The 12,043-nt window shown below is 42.0% G+C and overlaps 1 protein-coding gene across 2 annotated transcripts in view; it reads left to right on the top strand.

Moving 5' to 3' along the window:
- Positions 1 to 12,043, top strand: part of GTF2H1 (general transcription factor IIH subunit 1) — a 173,418-nt gene that overhangs the window by 51,620 nt on the left and 109,755 nt on the right. For both annotated transcript variants that reach the window (XM_053720664.1, XM_053720663.1), the window contains exon 6: positions 1,038 to 1,187. In XM_053720664.1, the coding sequence (XP_053576639.1) occupies positions 1,038 to 1,187 (150 nt within the window). The remainder of the gene's footprint in view (positions 1 to 1,037; positions 1,188 to 12,043) is intronic.

Genomic DNA, 12,043 nt, shown 5'->3' with positions numbered 1-12,043 from the left:
TCTGGTGAACCAATGACAAGAGGCATTAATGTGCAGCCACCAATCAGCAGATAGCTCCCAGTAGTTTATTGCTGTTTCTAAGCCTACCTTGGTATGCTTTTCAGCAAATGATATCAAGAGAACAAAGCAAATTAGATAATAGACTCATATTGTAAAGTTGTTTTAAAATCACACGGTCTCTGAATCATGAAAGAAAAAATGTGGGTTTCATATTCTATTAAATCCATTTAAACAATTTTTCAATTTACTTCTGTTTACAATTTTGCTTTGTTCTGTTGGTATCCTTTGTTAGAGTAATCCTATGGGAGCTCAGGAGCGTGCACGTGTCTTTAGCCATCTGTTGTAGTTACAAACAAAGTAAAACCACAGATCAGCGTAACTGCCAGTAAATCCGGTCTGAGGCCTTTAGCGAAGCTTTGCTTTCTGTACCTATTTGTTTCTATGGAGCAGCTACATACGACTCTCTATCTTCATCTATATTTATGCTGAGCATTTCCCTGTACTGACTTTTTACGTTTTCTATTTTTATGGCTATTTATGTCTGATGGGAAAATAGATTTATAAGCTGCTTTGATTTAAAGGGACAGTAAACACCAATTTTCATATAACCGCATGTAATAGCCACTACTATATACAATTATTTGCACAGATACTGATTTAGAAATCCAGTATAAAACCTTTTAAAAACTTAGTAGCTCCTAATTTAGCACTGTTGGTAAGATTAGGCTGGGGCACCTACTGAAAGGGGCTGACAGCAGAAACTCCCCCCTCCTCTGCATATTAAAAGACCCATTATACAAACAGAAGCATCCTGAAGTCTGTATACATCTAAAACTTTGGCGCTTGGTTAGGAGTCTGAAAATCATCACAATGTTTTTTTTAAAAAAAAGCAAAACTATACATTTTTACAAAACACCCCCATATGGGCTGTATAAATGGATCATCTACAAAACATTTATACAAAGAAAAATCTAGTGTACAATGTCCCTTTTAATACATCTCTTCTTCTGTAATTGTTCACCATCTTTTTTCAATAGTGAAACTAAAATACGCAGAGAACGTTCCACATAACATGACGGAAAAAGAGTTTTGGACTCGATTTTTTCAGTCACATTATTTTCACCGGGACAGGCTAAACACTGGATCAAAAGATTTGTTTGCAGAGTGTGCCAAACTGGATGACAAAGGTACAGTTGTACTATTTATTTATATATCATTGTTGTTTTAACTAATTTGTAGTAAACATAGGATAAAGCCAGCAAAAAACAATATACATATTTCTTTTTTATGACACGATGAGTCCACGGATCATCTTAATTACTAATGGGATATTCACCTCCTGGTCAGCAGGAGGAGGCAAAGAGCACCACAGCAGAGCTGTTAAATAGCTCCTCCCTTCCCTCCCACTCCTGTCATTCTCTTTGACTATGTTAGTGCTAGGAAGAGGTAAAGTGAGGTGTTAGAAAAGATTCTTCAATCAAGTGTTTATTATTTTTAAAGTAGTGCCAGAGTGTGCTGCTTTGTTCTAGGGTGTAGCCGTAATCCATATCCATGTCTTCAGTAGAGCTCTTGGTGGCTTTAGAGCAATGGGAACTTGTGGGACATAATTCTCACTGCGCCTCCCATAGATTTATGCTGCCCTAATCTTGATGGCCTAAGCAAACTTAACTCAGGCATTATCATCTTCCACAGGGCTATGGGAGGGAGAGGACCTCCTAAACCTGCTGGACTGCCCTGCTGTCGGGCAGAGTTAGAGGTAAGTGCTGATTTTTTTCTTCTGGGTATAAAGATCTCAGAAAAGTGGAGCACTTTATTTATTTTGTGAAAAGAACTCCTACATATTAAAGGAGGGAACTTCGGTGACAGCAACTTATTGCAGGCACTGGAGCTAAGGAGAGTGGCTTTTATTAGGGACTTAACTTGGACTCTGGTAACACACAGCCCTACAAGCAGCAGTCCTGGGTTTTTACACCTGTGTAGGCTATGACACGTGCTTAAACATGTAAAGATTTAAATCGGTTAAACATGTTTTGCTGTAAAAGGACTCGGTGGGCAGTGTCCTCATTTTCTCTTTTCTTTGGGACTATACCGAGATCGTGAGGCAGTAGCCAACTTTGCCCCCAGGTTTATTGCAGGCTCAGTGGCTCCCGGCGGCGTAGTTATCACATAGTAATGGCGACCGGGACCTACATGGTGTTACGCCCACGATGGGCGGAGCTTCTTATGGCGCCAGTTTTGCTCTGCATGCTTGTCCTCCACTGCCGCTGAATTCGGAGGGATTCTTTAGTTCAGAAGGTTGTGTCGTTAGTACAGTGGGTCCCGTTAGAGTCGCGGACCTTTTCCAACCTCTTCAACTAAATTGTGCAGGGAGTTGCTGTTATGCACACGTTTATTGTTACCATAGGGTACAAGAGTTACGGTTATGCGCACCGTATTAAGGGGACCGGACAATATTGTAGTAATACGTTCCGGACTTTTATGTTAAAGACTATAATCCTTCATGTTAACTGCCGTTATGCATTAAAATGTTAATAAAGTTAGAGAGACAGAGGGGCACCTCAGCAAGGTTTAGCTGAGGGGTAGCTAGGCTCTGCAGTAGTTTTGTACTGTTTTCTTTTCATTCTACACACAAAAATAAAAAGTTACATTTTCGGATTTAAAGAGACAGTAGCGTTTTTTATGTGCTAATTTTTAATAAAAAATTCTCACTCTCTCCTGAGCCTACTCCTTCTAAGACACTTGTTGTTTAAGAGTTATTGACAAGGGTCAAGTCATGCCATAATTTCTCCTATAGTATCCAAAAAATGTATGGCCCACATGCAGTGCCCTGTGTCTCCTTTTCACACTCCTCCTGGAGTTACTCTGCATTTCATGCATTATATGTTTTTCCCACGAGGTAGAAAACATTACTAGAGCAATTATTTTCAATCATTTAGGACAATGACAAAAAAAAAAAAAGATTAAGTAGTTGCTATTCCGAATGGTTCAGCATGCCCCGATCCGGGACCGGGTCTTGCAGGGGGCAGACTTTCCGTCTTCGCTCAGGTTTGGGCTCTTGTGGCTTAGTGGGTTGCTCACTGGGCTTGCAAGCAGAAGGTCCAGGGTTCAAATCCACCTTCTGGTGCTGGTTGTTAAATTCTCAGGTGCTCCAAGATGTATTATACAACAAGCAATCTGACGATTCTTTCGTTTTAACGAAATGTTCAGGACCCCTGGGCAATAGTAAATAGGTCCCAGGGATTCAATTTATGGTTCAAGAGTTTCTGCTTTCAAGATTATCTGCAGATCAGACAAAGGAGAGGCGTTCTTACTCTGCGTAGGAGACCTCTCAGACCTGGGAGTGACTTGTTCCAGTTCCTATACAGGTACAGGGTCAGGTTTTGTTTTTTTTATCCCAATCGGTTTGTGGTTCCCAAAAAAAGAGGGAACCTTTAGACCACTTTTTAGATCTCAAGAGTCTAAACAACTTTTTTATTGTACCGTCCTTCAAGATGGAAGCTATCGTTCCATTCTTCCCTTGATCCAAGAGGGTCAGTTTATAACAACAGTGGATTACAGGACGCGTAATCGTGTACCAATCACAAGAGTCGTCTCAAGTTCTAAGGTTTGCCTTTCTGGCCAAACGCTTCCAGTTTGTGGCTCTGCCTTTCACTCTTGTCACAACTCTGAGTTTTCTCAAGGTCTCTGGGATTGCTGTTGGCGGTGCTTCGGTTACGGGGCATTGCAATGGCGCCCCATCTGGACGACATCCTAGTCCAGGCGCCATCCTTACCGCAACCAAGATTTCACACAGACATGGTGTTATCCTTTCCGTGATCTCACAGGTGGAAGGTAACTTTGGAAAAAGAGTTCCTTACTCCCAAGCACAAGGGTAACTTTCTTGGGAACCGTGATGGATTACATATCAATGAAGATTTTTCTGGCAGAATCCCAGGAAATCAGAGACTATCGATACTTGTCTAGTCATTCAGTCCTCTCCTCGGCCTTCAGTGGCTCAGTGCATGGAGGTATTAGGGCTGATGGTGGCGGCAATGGGCATCATCCCGTTTGCTCGGTTCCATTTCAGACCTCTGCAGCAGTTAAACATGCTCAGGCAATGGATCAGAGATTATACAGATTTGTCTCCTCGAATGCTACTGGAACAGGAGACAAGGGATTCTCTTCAGTGGTGGTTGTCTCTGGATCATCTCTCCCAGGGAACCTGCTTTTGCAGACCACCTTGGGTGATTGTGACAACAGAATCCAGCCTTCTAGGCTGAGGAGCAGTCTGGGGCTCCCTAAGGGCTTAAGGGGTTTGGACTCAGCCAGCGTCTGTTCTCCCTATAAACTTTCTCGAGCTGAGAGCTCTCTACAATGTTCTCCTGGCCTGGCCTCAGTTAGCCTCGGTCCAGTTTATTAGGTTCCAGTCGGACAAGATAACGTCAGTCGTTTACATCAATCGTCAGGGAAGAACAAGGATTTCCTTAGTGATGACAGAGGTACCCAAAATAATTCAGTGGGCGGAGGTTCATTCTTGCTGTCTGTCCGAGATCCACATTCCAGGGGTGGACTCCTGGGAGGCGGATTCCTGAGCAGGCAGACCTTTCATCTTGGTGAGTGGGAACTCCATCCGGAAGTGTTCTCCAGCTTTTTTCCCCGTTTGCTGTTCTTCCTCGGGTCATTGCTCGAATCAAGCAGGAGAGGGCGTCGGGGATTCTCATAGCGCCGGCTTGGCTTTGCATGGTTTGGTATGCAGATCTGGTGGACATGTCTTCTCGGCCACCTTGGGGATTTCCGTGAGGAAGGACCTTCTAATTCAAGGACCCTCCACCCAAATCTGATTTCTCTGAAGCTGCTTGGAGATTGAGCTCTTAATATTATCCAAGCAGGGTTTTTCTGACTCTGTCATTAGGACATGATTCAGGCTCGTTAGCCTGTCACTAGAAAAATTTAGCATATGATATGGTGTAAATATCTCTATTGGTGTGAATCCATGGGCTACTCATGGAGTAGAGTTAGGATTCCTAGAATTGTGTCTCTTCAAGAGGGTTTGGAGAATGGTGTATCGTTGAGTTCCTTAAAGGGTCAAATCTATGTCTTTATCTATTTTGTTACACAAACATCTGGCAGATGTCCCAGATGTACAATCAGTTTGTCAGGCTTTGATCAGGATCAGGCCTGTGTTCAAACCAGTTACTCCTCCATGGAGTCTAAATTAGTTCTCAAGAGTTCTTCAAGGGGCTCCGTTTGAGCCTATTCATTCCTTAGATATTAAGTGGTTATCTTGGAAAGTTTTATTTCTTGTGGCTATTTTTTCTGCTCGGAGAGTGTCAAAGCTCTCGGCATTACAGTAGGAGTCTCCTTATCCTATTTTCCATTCAGATAAGGAAGTTTGTATGTACTAAAATTGGATTTTTCCTAAGGTTTTTTCTGATTGGAACATTAATCAGAAGATTGTAGTTTTGTCATTCTGTCCTAATCCTTCTTCTCAGAAGGAACGTCTCCTACACAATTTGGACGTGGTCCGTGTTTTGAAGTTTTACCTGCAGGCGACTAAGGACTTTCGTCAGTTTTCTTCTTTATTTGTGGTTTTTTCAGGAAAACGTAAGGGACAGAAAACTACGGCTACTTCTCTTTCTTTTTTGGCTGAAGAGTATCATATGGTTTGCATATGATACTGCTGGACAGCAGCCCCCCGAGAAGGTTGCGGCTCATTCCACAAGGGCTGCTGCTTCCTCATGGGCATTCAAAAATGAGGCTTCTGTGGAACAGATTTGCAAGGCTGCAGCTTGGTCCTCTCTTCACACTTTTTCAAAGTTTTATAAATTTGGCACTTTTGCCTCAGCTGAGGCCGTTTTTAGGAGAAAGGTTGTTCTAGCAGTGGTGCCTTCCGTTTGGGTTCCCTGTCTTGTCCCTCCCTTATCATCTGTGTACTCTAGCTTGGGTATTGAATCCCATTAGTAATTAAGATGATCCGTGGACTCATTGTGTCATAAAAAAGAAAAGAAAATTTATGCTTACCTGTTAAATTTGTTTCTTTTTTGACACATTGAGTCCACGGCCTGCCCTGTTTTTTTTTGTATGACAGGTTGTTGGTTATTATAAACTTCAGACACCTCTGCACCTTGGCTTTTCCTTTCTTTCCTTAACTTCGGTCGAATGACTGGAGTGAGAGGGAAGGGAGGAGCTATTTAACAGCTCTGCTGTGGTGCTCTTTGCCGCCTCCTGCTGACCAGGAGGTGAATATCCCATTAGTAATTAAGATGATCCGTGGACTCATCGTGTAAAAAAATAAATTTATCAGGTAAGCATACATTTTCTTACACACATATATATATATATATATATATATATATATATATATATATATATATATATATATATATATATACATACATACTGTATGTGTATATATATGTGTGTGTATGTATATATATATATAATATACATACACACACATCGCTCTCTCTCTCTATCTATATACACACACCTATATATACTTTATTTATTCTGTCCCCTTCATGTAATTTTAAATACTCTGCAGTTGTCTCAAGGCTAACCCTGCTACACATTTAACTAATTGGCTTTAACTGATGCAAACTGTACAATGTATTACTGTCTCTTTTAAATGAGAATTTTGTCTTTCTTTTTTAAGACACAATGAGTCCACGGATCATCTTAATTACTAATGGCATATTCACCTCCTGGTCAGCAGGAGGAGGCAAAGAGCACCACAGCAGAGCTGTTAAATAGCACCTCCCATCCCTCCCACTCCAGTCATTCTCTTTGCCTATGTTAGTGATAGGGAGAGGTAAACTGAGGTATTAGATTAGATTCTGCAATCAAGAGTTTATTATTTTTTAAGTAGTGCAAGATTGTGCTGCTTTGTTCTAGGGTGTAGCCGTAGTCCACATCAGTCTCTTCAGTAGAGCTATTGGTGGCTTTAGAGCAATGGGAACTGGTGGGACATAATTCTCACTGCGCCTCCCATACATTGATGCTGCCCTAACCCTGATAGCCTAAGCAGACTTAACTCAGGCTTTATCTTTCTCCACAGGGCTATGGGAGGTAAAGGACCTCCTAAACCTGCTGAGCTGCCCTGCTGTCGGGCAGATTTTAAAGTTAAGTGCAGACTTTTTATTCTTGGTCTGGGAAGGATCTCAGAAGAAGTAGAGCACTTTATTTTACAAAAAGAGTGGGATCATAACTCCTATTGTTAAGGGAGGGAACCCTGTGACAGCAAGTTGAAAGCAGGCACTCGGTCTAGAAGGGCTTAATCACTAAAGGCTGAATAAGGAGCTCTGTAGGAGGTGATCGTTTGGCAAGAGGTTGTTATCTTGTCAAGAATTTGTTAACCTCTCATATTTGGGCTACATGACTCTGAGTATCACTATCATGCGGTGGCACTAGTTTACCTCAGGTTTGACTGATAATGGCGCAAGAGGTTAAGTTATCTCCCGGTAGCTTTATTTTTAAAAACTTTGGTAATGGCAACCGGGAGTTTGATACTTATAACGCCCATGATGGGCGGAGTTTGTTTTCATGCTGATTGAGCTGCGCACTCTGCCTATTTCTCTAACAAGGCGACCAGGAGTGTGATGTTATCGCCCTAGAGGGGCGGAGCTACGTTTGACGCCGTTTTTGCGCTGCATACTCTGTCTTTTCAGTATCTCAGCAAGCAAGCTCAGTATTTAGTTTTGTACCATATGTGGGACCGGACAACGCCTCAGCTGCGTTCCGGATCCTTTTATCAGTAAAAGTGTAGCCAGTATATTTTCTTTATTTTTGGCTATGTTTTAATTAACAAATAAAGTTTGAAGGGTACTTGGTTTCTGTGAGATGGTCACCTCAGCAAGATTAAGCTGAGGTGTAAATAGGTTATACTATATTTGCATACCAAGTTAACATTCTTTTGCACATTATAATATAAAGTTACATTTTAAAATTTAAAGGGACAGTACCGTTTTTATGTTAATTTTTTCTTTCAAAATTTAACATGTTTATGTGTTTAACTCTTCCCTTGTGACTCGGGGTACCAAGGGCTCCTACTTAGTGTCTATTTGGTTCTATGTTTGTGATGCCAATGGTTTTTTTTAATAAAAAGTTTTTGTTTTTTTTCTGAATTACTCTTTGTAAGGCGCATGCCGTTTAGGAGTTTATTGACGATGGTCAAGTTAGGCCATTAATTTCTCCTAATGTGTCCTAAAAAAATTATAGCCCTCATGCAGTGCCCTGTGCTTCCTTTCGCACTCCGACTGGAGTTATTTTGCATTTCATGCATTGTCTGTTTGTACATATTGTAGAAAAGAAGTACAAGAGGACATATATTCATTCAATATTCCAAATTTTTCTTCCCTGTATATGGAAAAGGATGATACTTCGGTAGTATATGAGGGGGAATTCTCAAACTCAGCTGGGGTAATACATTTATCTGATCCTGAGGTTGCTTTCCTTTAATTTTAGTTTGATTTCCTCCATTTGTAAATTGTGGAGGTTTTAGCTACCCTGGAGTCCAGTTAATTATACTAAATCTGCCCTTCATGGTGAAGTTTTTTCTTGTACCATATAGGGCTATACCAGGGCTTGCGATGGCAGACAGTGGTGTGCATTGCTACCGTCACTAGTGCGGCGGCATATTGGTTTGAAGCGTTGTCTGATGCTTTCAGGACAGAAACTTCTTTGGATGAAACCCAGGATAGGATAAAAGCTCTTATACTGGCTAATTCCTTTTTTACTAATGCTTCCCTTCAAGTTATCAATCTGGGAGCACAGATTTCGGGGTTTTCTATTCTAGCTCGCAGAGTATTATGGTTAAAGCCTTGGTCTCCGGATGTGTCCTCTAAGTCTAAGTTTTTAGCTATTCCTTACAAGGGGAAGACCTTGTTTGGACCTGGCCTGTCGGAAATTATCTCTGATATCACGAGAGGTAAGGGTCATCCTCTCCCACAGGATAAGAGAAACAAACAAAAAGGACGACAGAGCAATTTTCGTTCCTTTCGAAATTTCAAGGGAAATTCTCCTCTTCTGCCCCCAAACGGGAACAGACTAGGCATACATGGAGACCCAATCAATCTTGGTATCAGATAAAACAATCCAAGAAGCCTGCTGTTGAATCAAGGACAGCATGAAGGGCATGCCCCCGTTCCGGGACCGGATCTTGTAGGGGGCAGACTTCCCTGCTTCATTCAGACTTGGGTTCGAAATCTTTGGGCAATAGAAATAGAGTCCCAGGGATACAAGTTTGAATTCAAGAGTCCAGGGGCAGGTTTCTGTTTTCAAGATTGTCTGCAGACCAGACAAAAAAAGAGAGGCGTTCTTAAAAGTTGTAAGAGACTTTTCCAACATGGGAGTGATTGTTCCTGTTCCAGTTCAGGAACAGGGTCTGGGATTTTATTTCAATCTTCTCATAGTTCCCAAAAAAGAGGGACCCTTCAGGCTAATTTTAGATCTCAAGAATCTACACAATTTTCTCAGAGTACCGTCCTTCAAGATGGAAGCTATTCGTTCCATTCTCCCTTTGATACAAGAGGGTCAATTTATGTCAACAGTAGATTTCAGGGACGCGTACCTACATGTTCCCATTCACAGGGATCATCTCAAGTTTCTAAGGTTTGCTTTTCTAGACAAACTCTTCCAATGTGTGGCTCTCCCTTCGGTCTTGCCACAGCTACTAGAATTTTCTCAAAGGTTCTGGGACCGCGGTTGGCGGTGCTTCGGTTAAGGGGCATTGCAGTGGCGCCCTTTATGAAGTCCAGACGCCATCCTTACAATCAGCAAGGTTCCACACGGAAATGTCGTTTTCCTTCCTGCGAGCTGACGGAGGGAAGGTAAATTTGGATAAGAGTTCCTTAGTGCCAAATACAAGGGTAACTTCTTGGGAACCATAATATATTCCCTATCGATGAATATTTTTTTTGACAAGAGTCAGGAAATCAAAGATTTTTGATACTTGTCTAGCTTTTCAGTCCACTCCTCGGCCATCAGTCGTTCAGTACATGGAGTTAATAGGGCTGATAGTAGCGGCAATGAACATAATCAGTTTGCTCGGTTCCAACCTCTGCAGTTAAACATGCTCAGGCAATGGAACGGAGATTATGCGGATTTGTCTCCTCGAAGACATTTAGAGCAGGAGACAAGGGATTCTCTTCAATGGTGGTTGTCTCTGGATCATCTTTTCCAGGGAACCTGCTTTTGCAGACCATCTTGGGTGATTGTGACAACAGACGCCAGCCTTCTAGGGTTCCCTAATAGGCTCAGGGAGTGTGGACTCAGTCAGAGTCTGTTCTTCTTGTAAACATCCTGGAGCTGAGAGAGATCTTCAATGCTCTTCTGGCCTGGCCTCAGTTAGCCACGGCCCAGTTTATCAGGTTCCAGTTGGACAACATAACTTTGGTGGCTTACATCAATCATCAGGGAGGAACGAGGAGTTCCTTAGCGATGACAGAGGTAACCAAGATAAGTCAGTGGGCAGAGGCCCATTCTTGTTGTCTGTCGACGATCCACATCCCAGGGGTGGACAACTGGGAGGCGGATTTTCTGAACAGGCAGACCTTTCATCCGGGGGAGTGGGAACTCCAACCGGAAGTGTTCTCCAGCTTGATTCTCAGGTGGGGTCAGCCGGAATTAGACCTCTTGGCATCTCGACAGACTGCCAAGCTCCCGAGATATGGGTCAAGGTCCAGGGACTCCCAGGCAGAACTGATAGATGCTGTGGCGGCTCCTTGGACCTTCGGTCTAGCATAACAAATGTCTCCGTTTGCGCTTCTTCCTAGGATCATTGCTCGGATCAAGCAGGAGAGGGCATCAGTGATCCTCATAGCTCCTGCTTGGCTTCGCAGGATTTAATATGCGTATGTCATCTCTGCCACTGTGGAGACTTCCGTTGAAGAAGGACCTAAGTCAAGGGTCCTTCTTTCACCCAAATCTAGTTTCTCTGAGGCTGACTGTTTGGAGATTGAACGCTTAATTTCTCCTGTTAAGTGTGGTCAGTCCACGGGTCATCATTACTTCTGGGATATTATCTCCTCCCCTACAGGAAGTGCAAGAGGATTCACCCAGCAGAGCTGCTATATAGCTCCTCCCCTCTACGTCAACCCCAGTCATTCTCTTGCACCCAACGAATAGATAGGATGTGTGAGAGGACTGTGGTGATTTTAATTAGTTTATTACCTTCAATCAAAAGTTTGTTATTTTATAATAGCACCGGAGTGTGTTATTCATTCTCTGGTAGAATTTGAAGAAGAATCTACCTGAGTTTTTTTCTATGATTTTAGCCGGAGTAGTTAAGATCATATTGCTGTTTCTCGGCCATCTGAGGAGAGGTAAACTTCAGATCAGGGGACAGCGGGCAGATTAATCTGCAAAGAGGTATGTAGCAGTTTATTATTTTCTGACATGGAATTGATGAGAAAATCCTGCCATACCGTTATAATGTAAACTCAGCCTTAAATGCAGTAGATGTAGCTGGTATCAGGCTGTCATGTATGTATATTTTACACTTCAGTATTCTGGGGAATGGTACTTCACTGGATTTATACTGTATGCATAGACTTAACCTATTTTGCAGGGACTTGCAATAGGTTTTAAATAACAATTAATTTATTGAGGTTAAACGTTTTTTTGCTGGCATGTAAAATCGTTTATTTCTCTGAGGTACTGGGTGAAAAAATGTTTTGGGCACTATTTTTTCCACTTGGCAATAGTTTTGTTTAAATTAAAGCAGTTTACTGATCTCTCTCACTGTTATGTGTGAGGGGGAGGGGCCATTTTTGGCGCTTTTACTACGCATCAAAAAACTCAGTCAGAAGTTCATTTTTCTTCCTGCATGATCCGGTTCATCTCTACAGAACTCAGGGATCTCCAAAGCTTGTTTTGAGGGAGGTAATCATTCACAGCAGAGCTGTGAAGATTGTAGTTGACTGTGATAAAAAACGTTTATTTGTGTATTTTTTTCTGCTGTCAGGGTTAGTTATCCTTTGCTAATGGGAACAATCCTTTGCTAAAATTGTATATTTCTTACAAAGATTTGATGCTATAACTTATTTATTTTCAACTGTCATAATTT

This window comes from Bombina bombina, chromosome 7 (genome assembly GCF_027579735.1).
Source record: "Bombina bombina isolate aBomBom1 chromosome 7, aBomBom1.pri, whole genome shotgun sequence".
NCBI lineage: Eukaryota > Metazoa > Chordata > Amphibia > Anura > Bombinatoridae > Bombina > Bombina bombina.
Note: the sequence above shows the minus strand (reverse complement) of the source record. Positions and strands in the feature narration are given on the sequence as shown.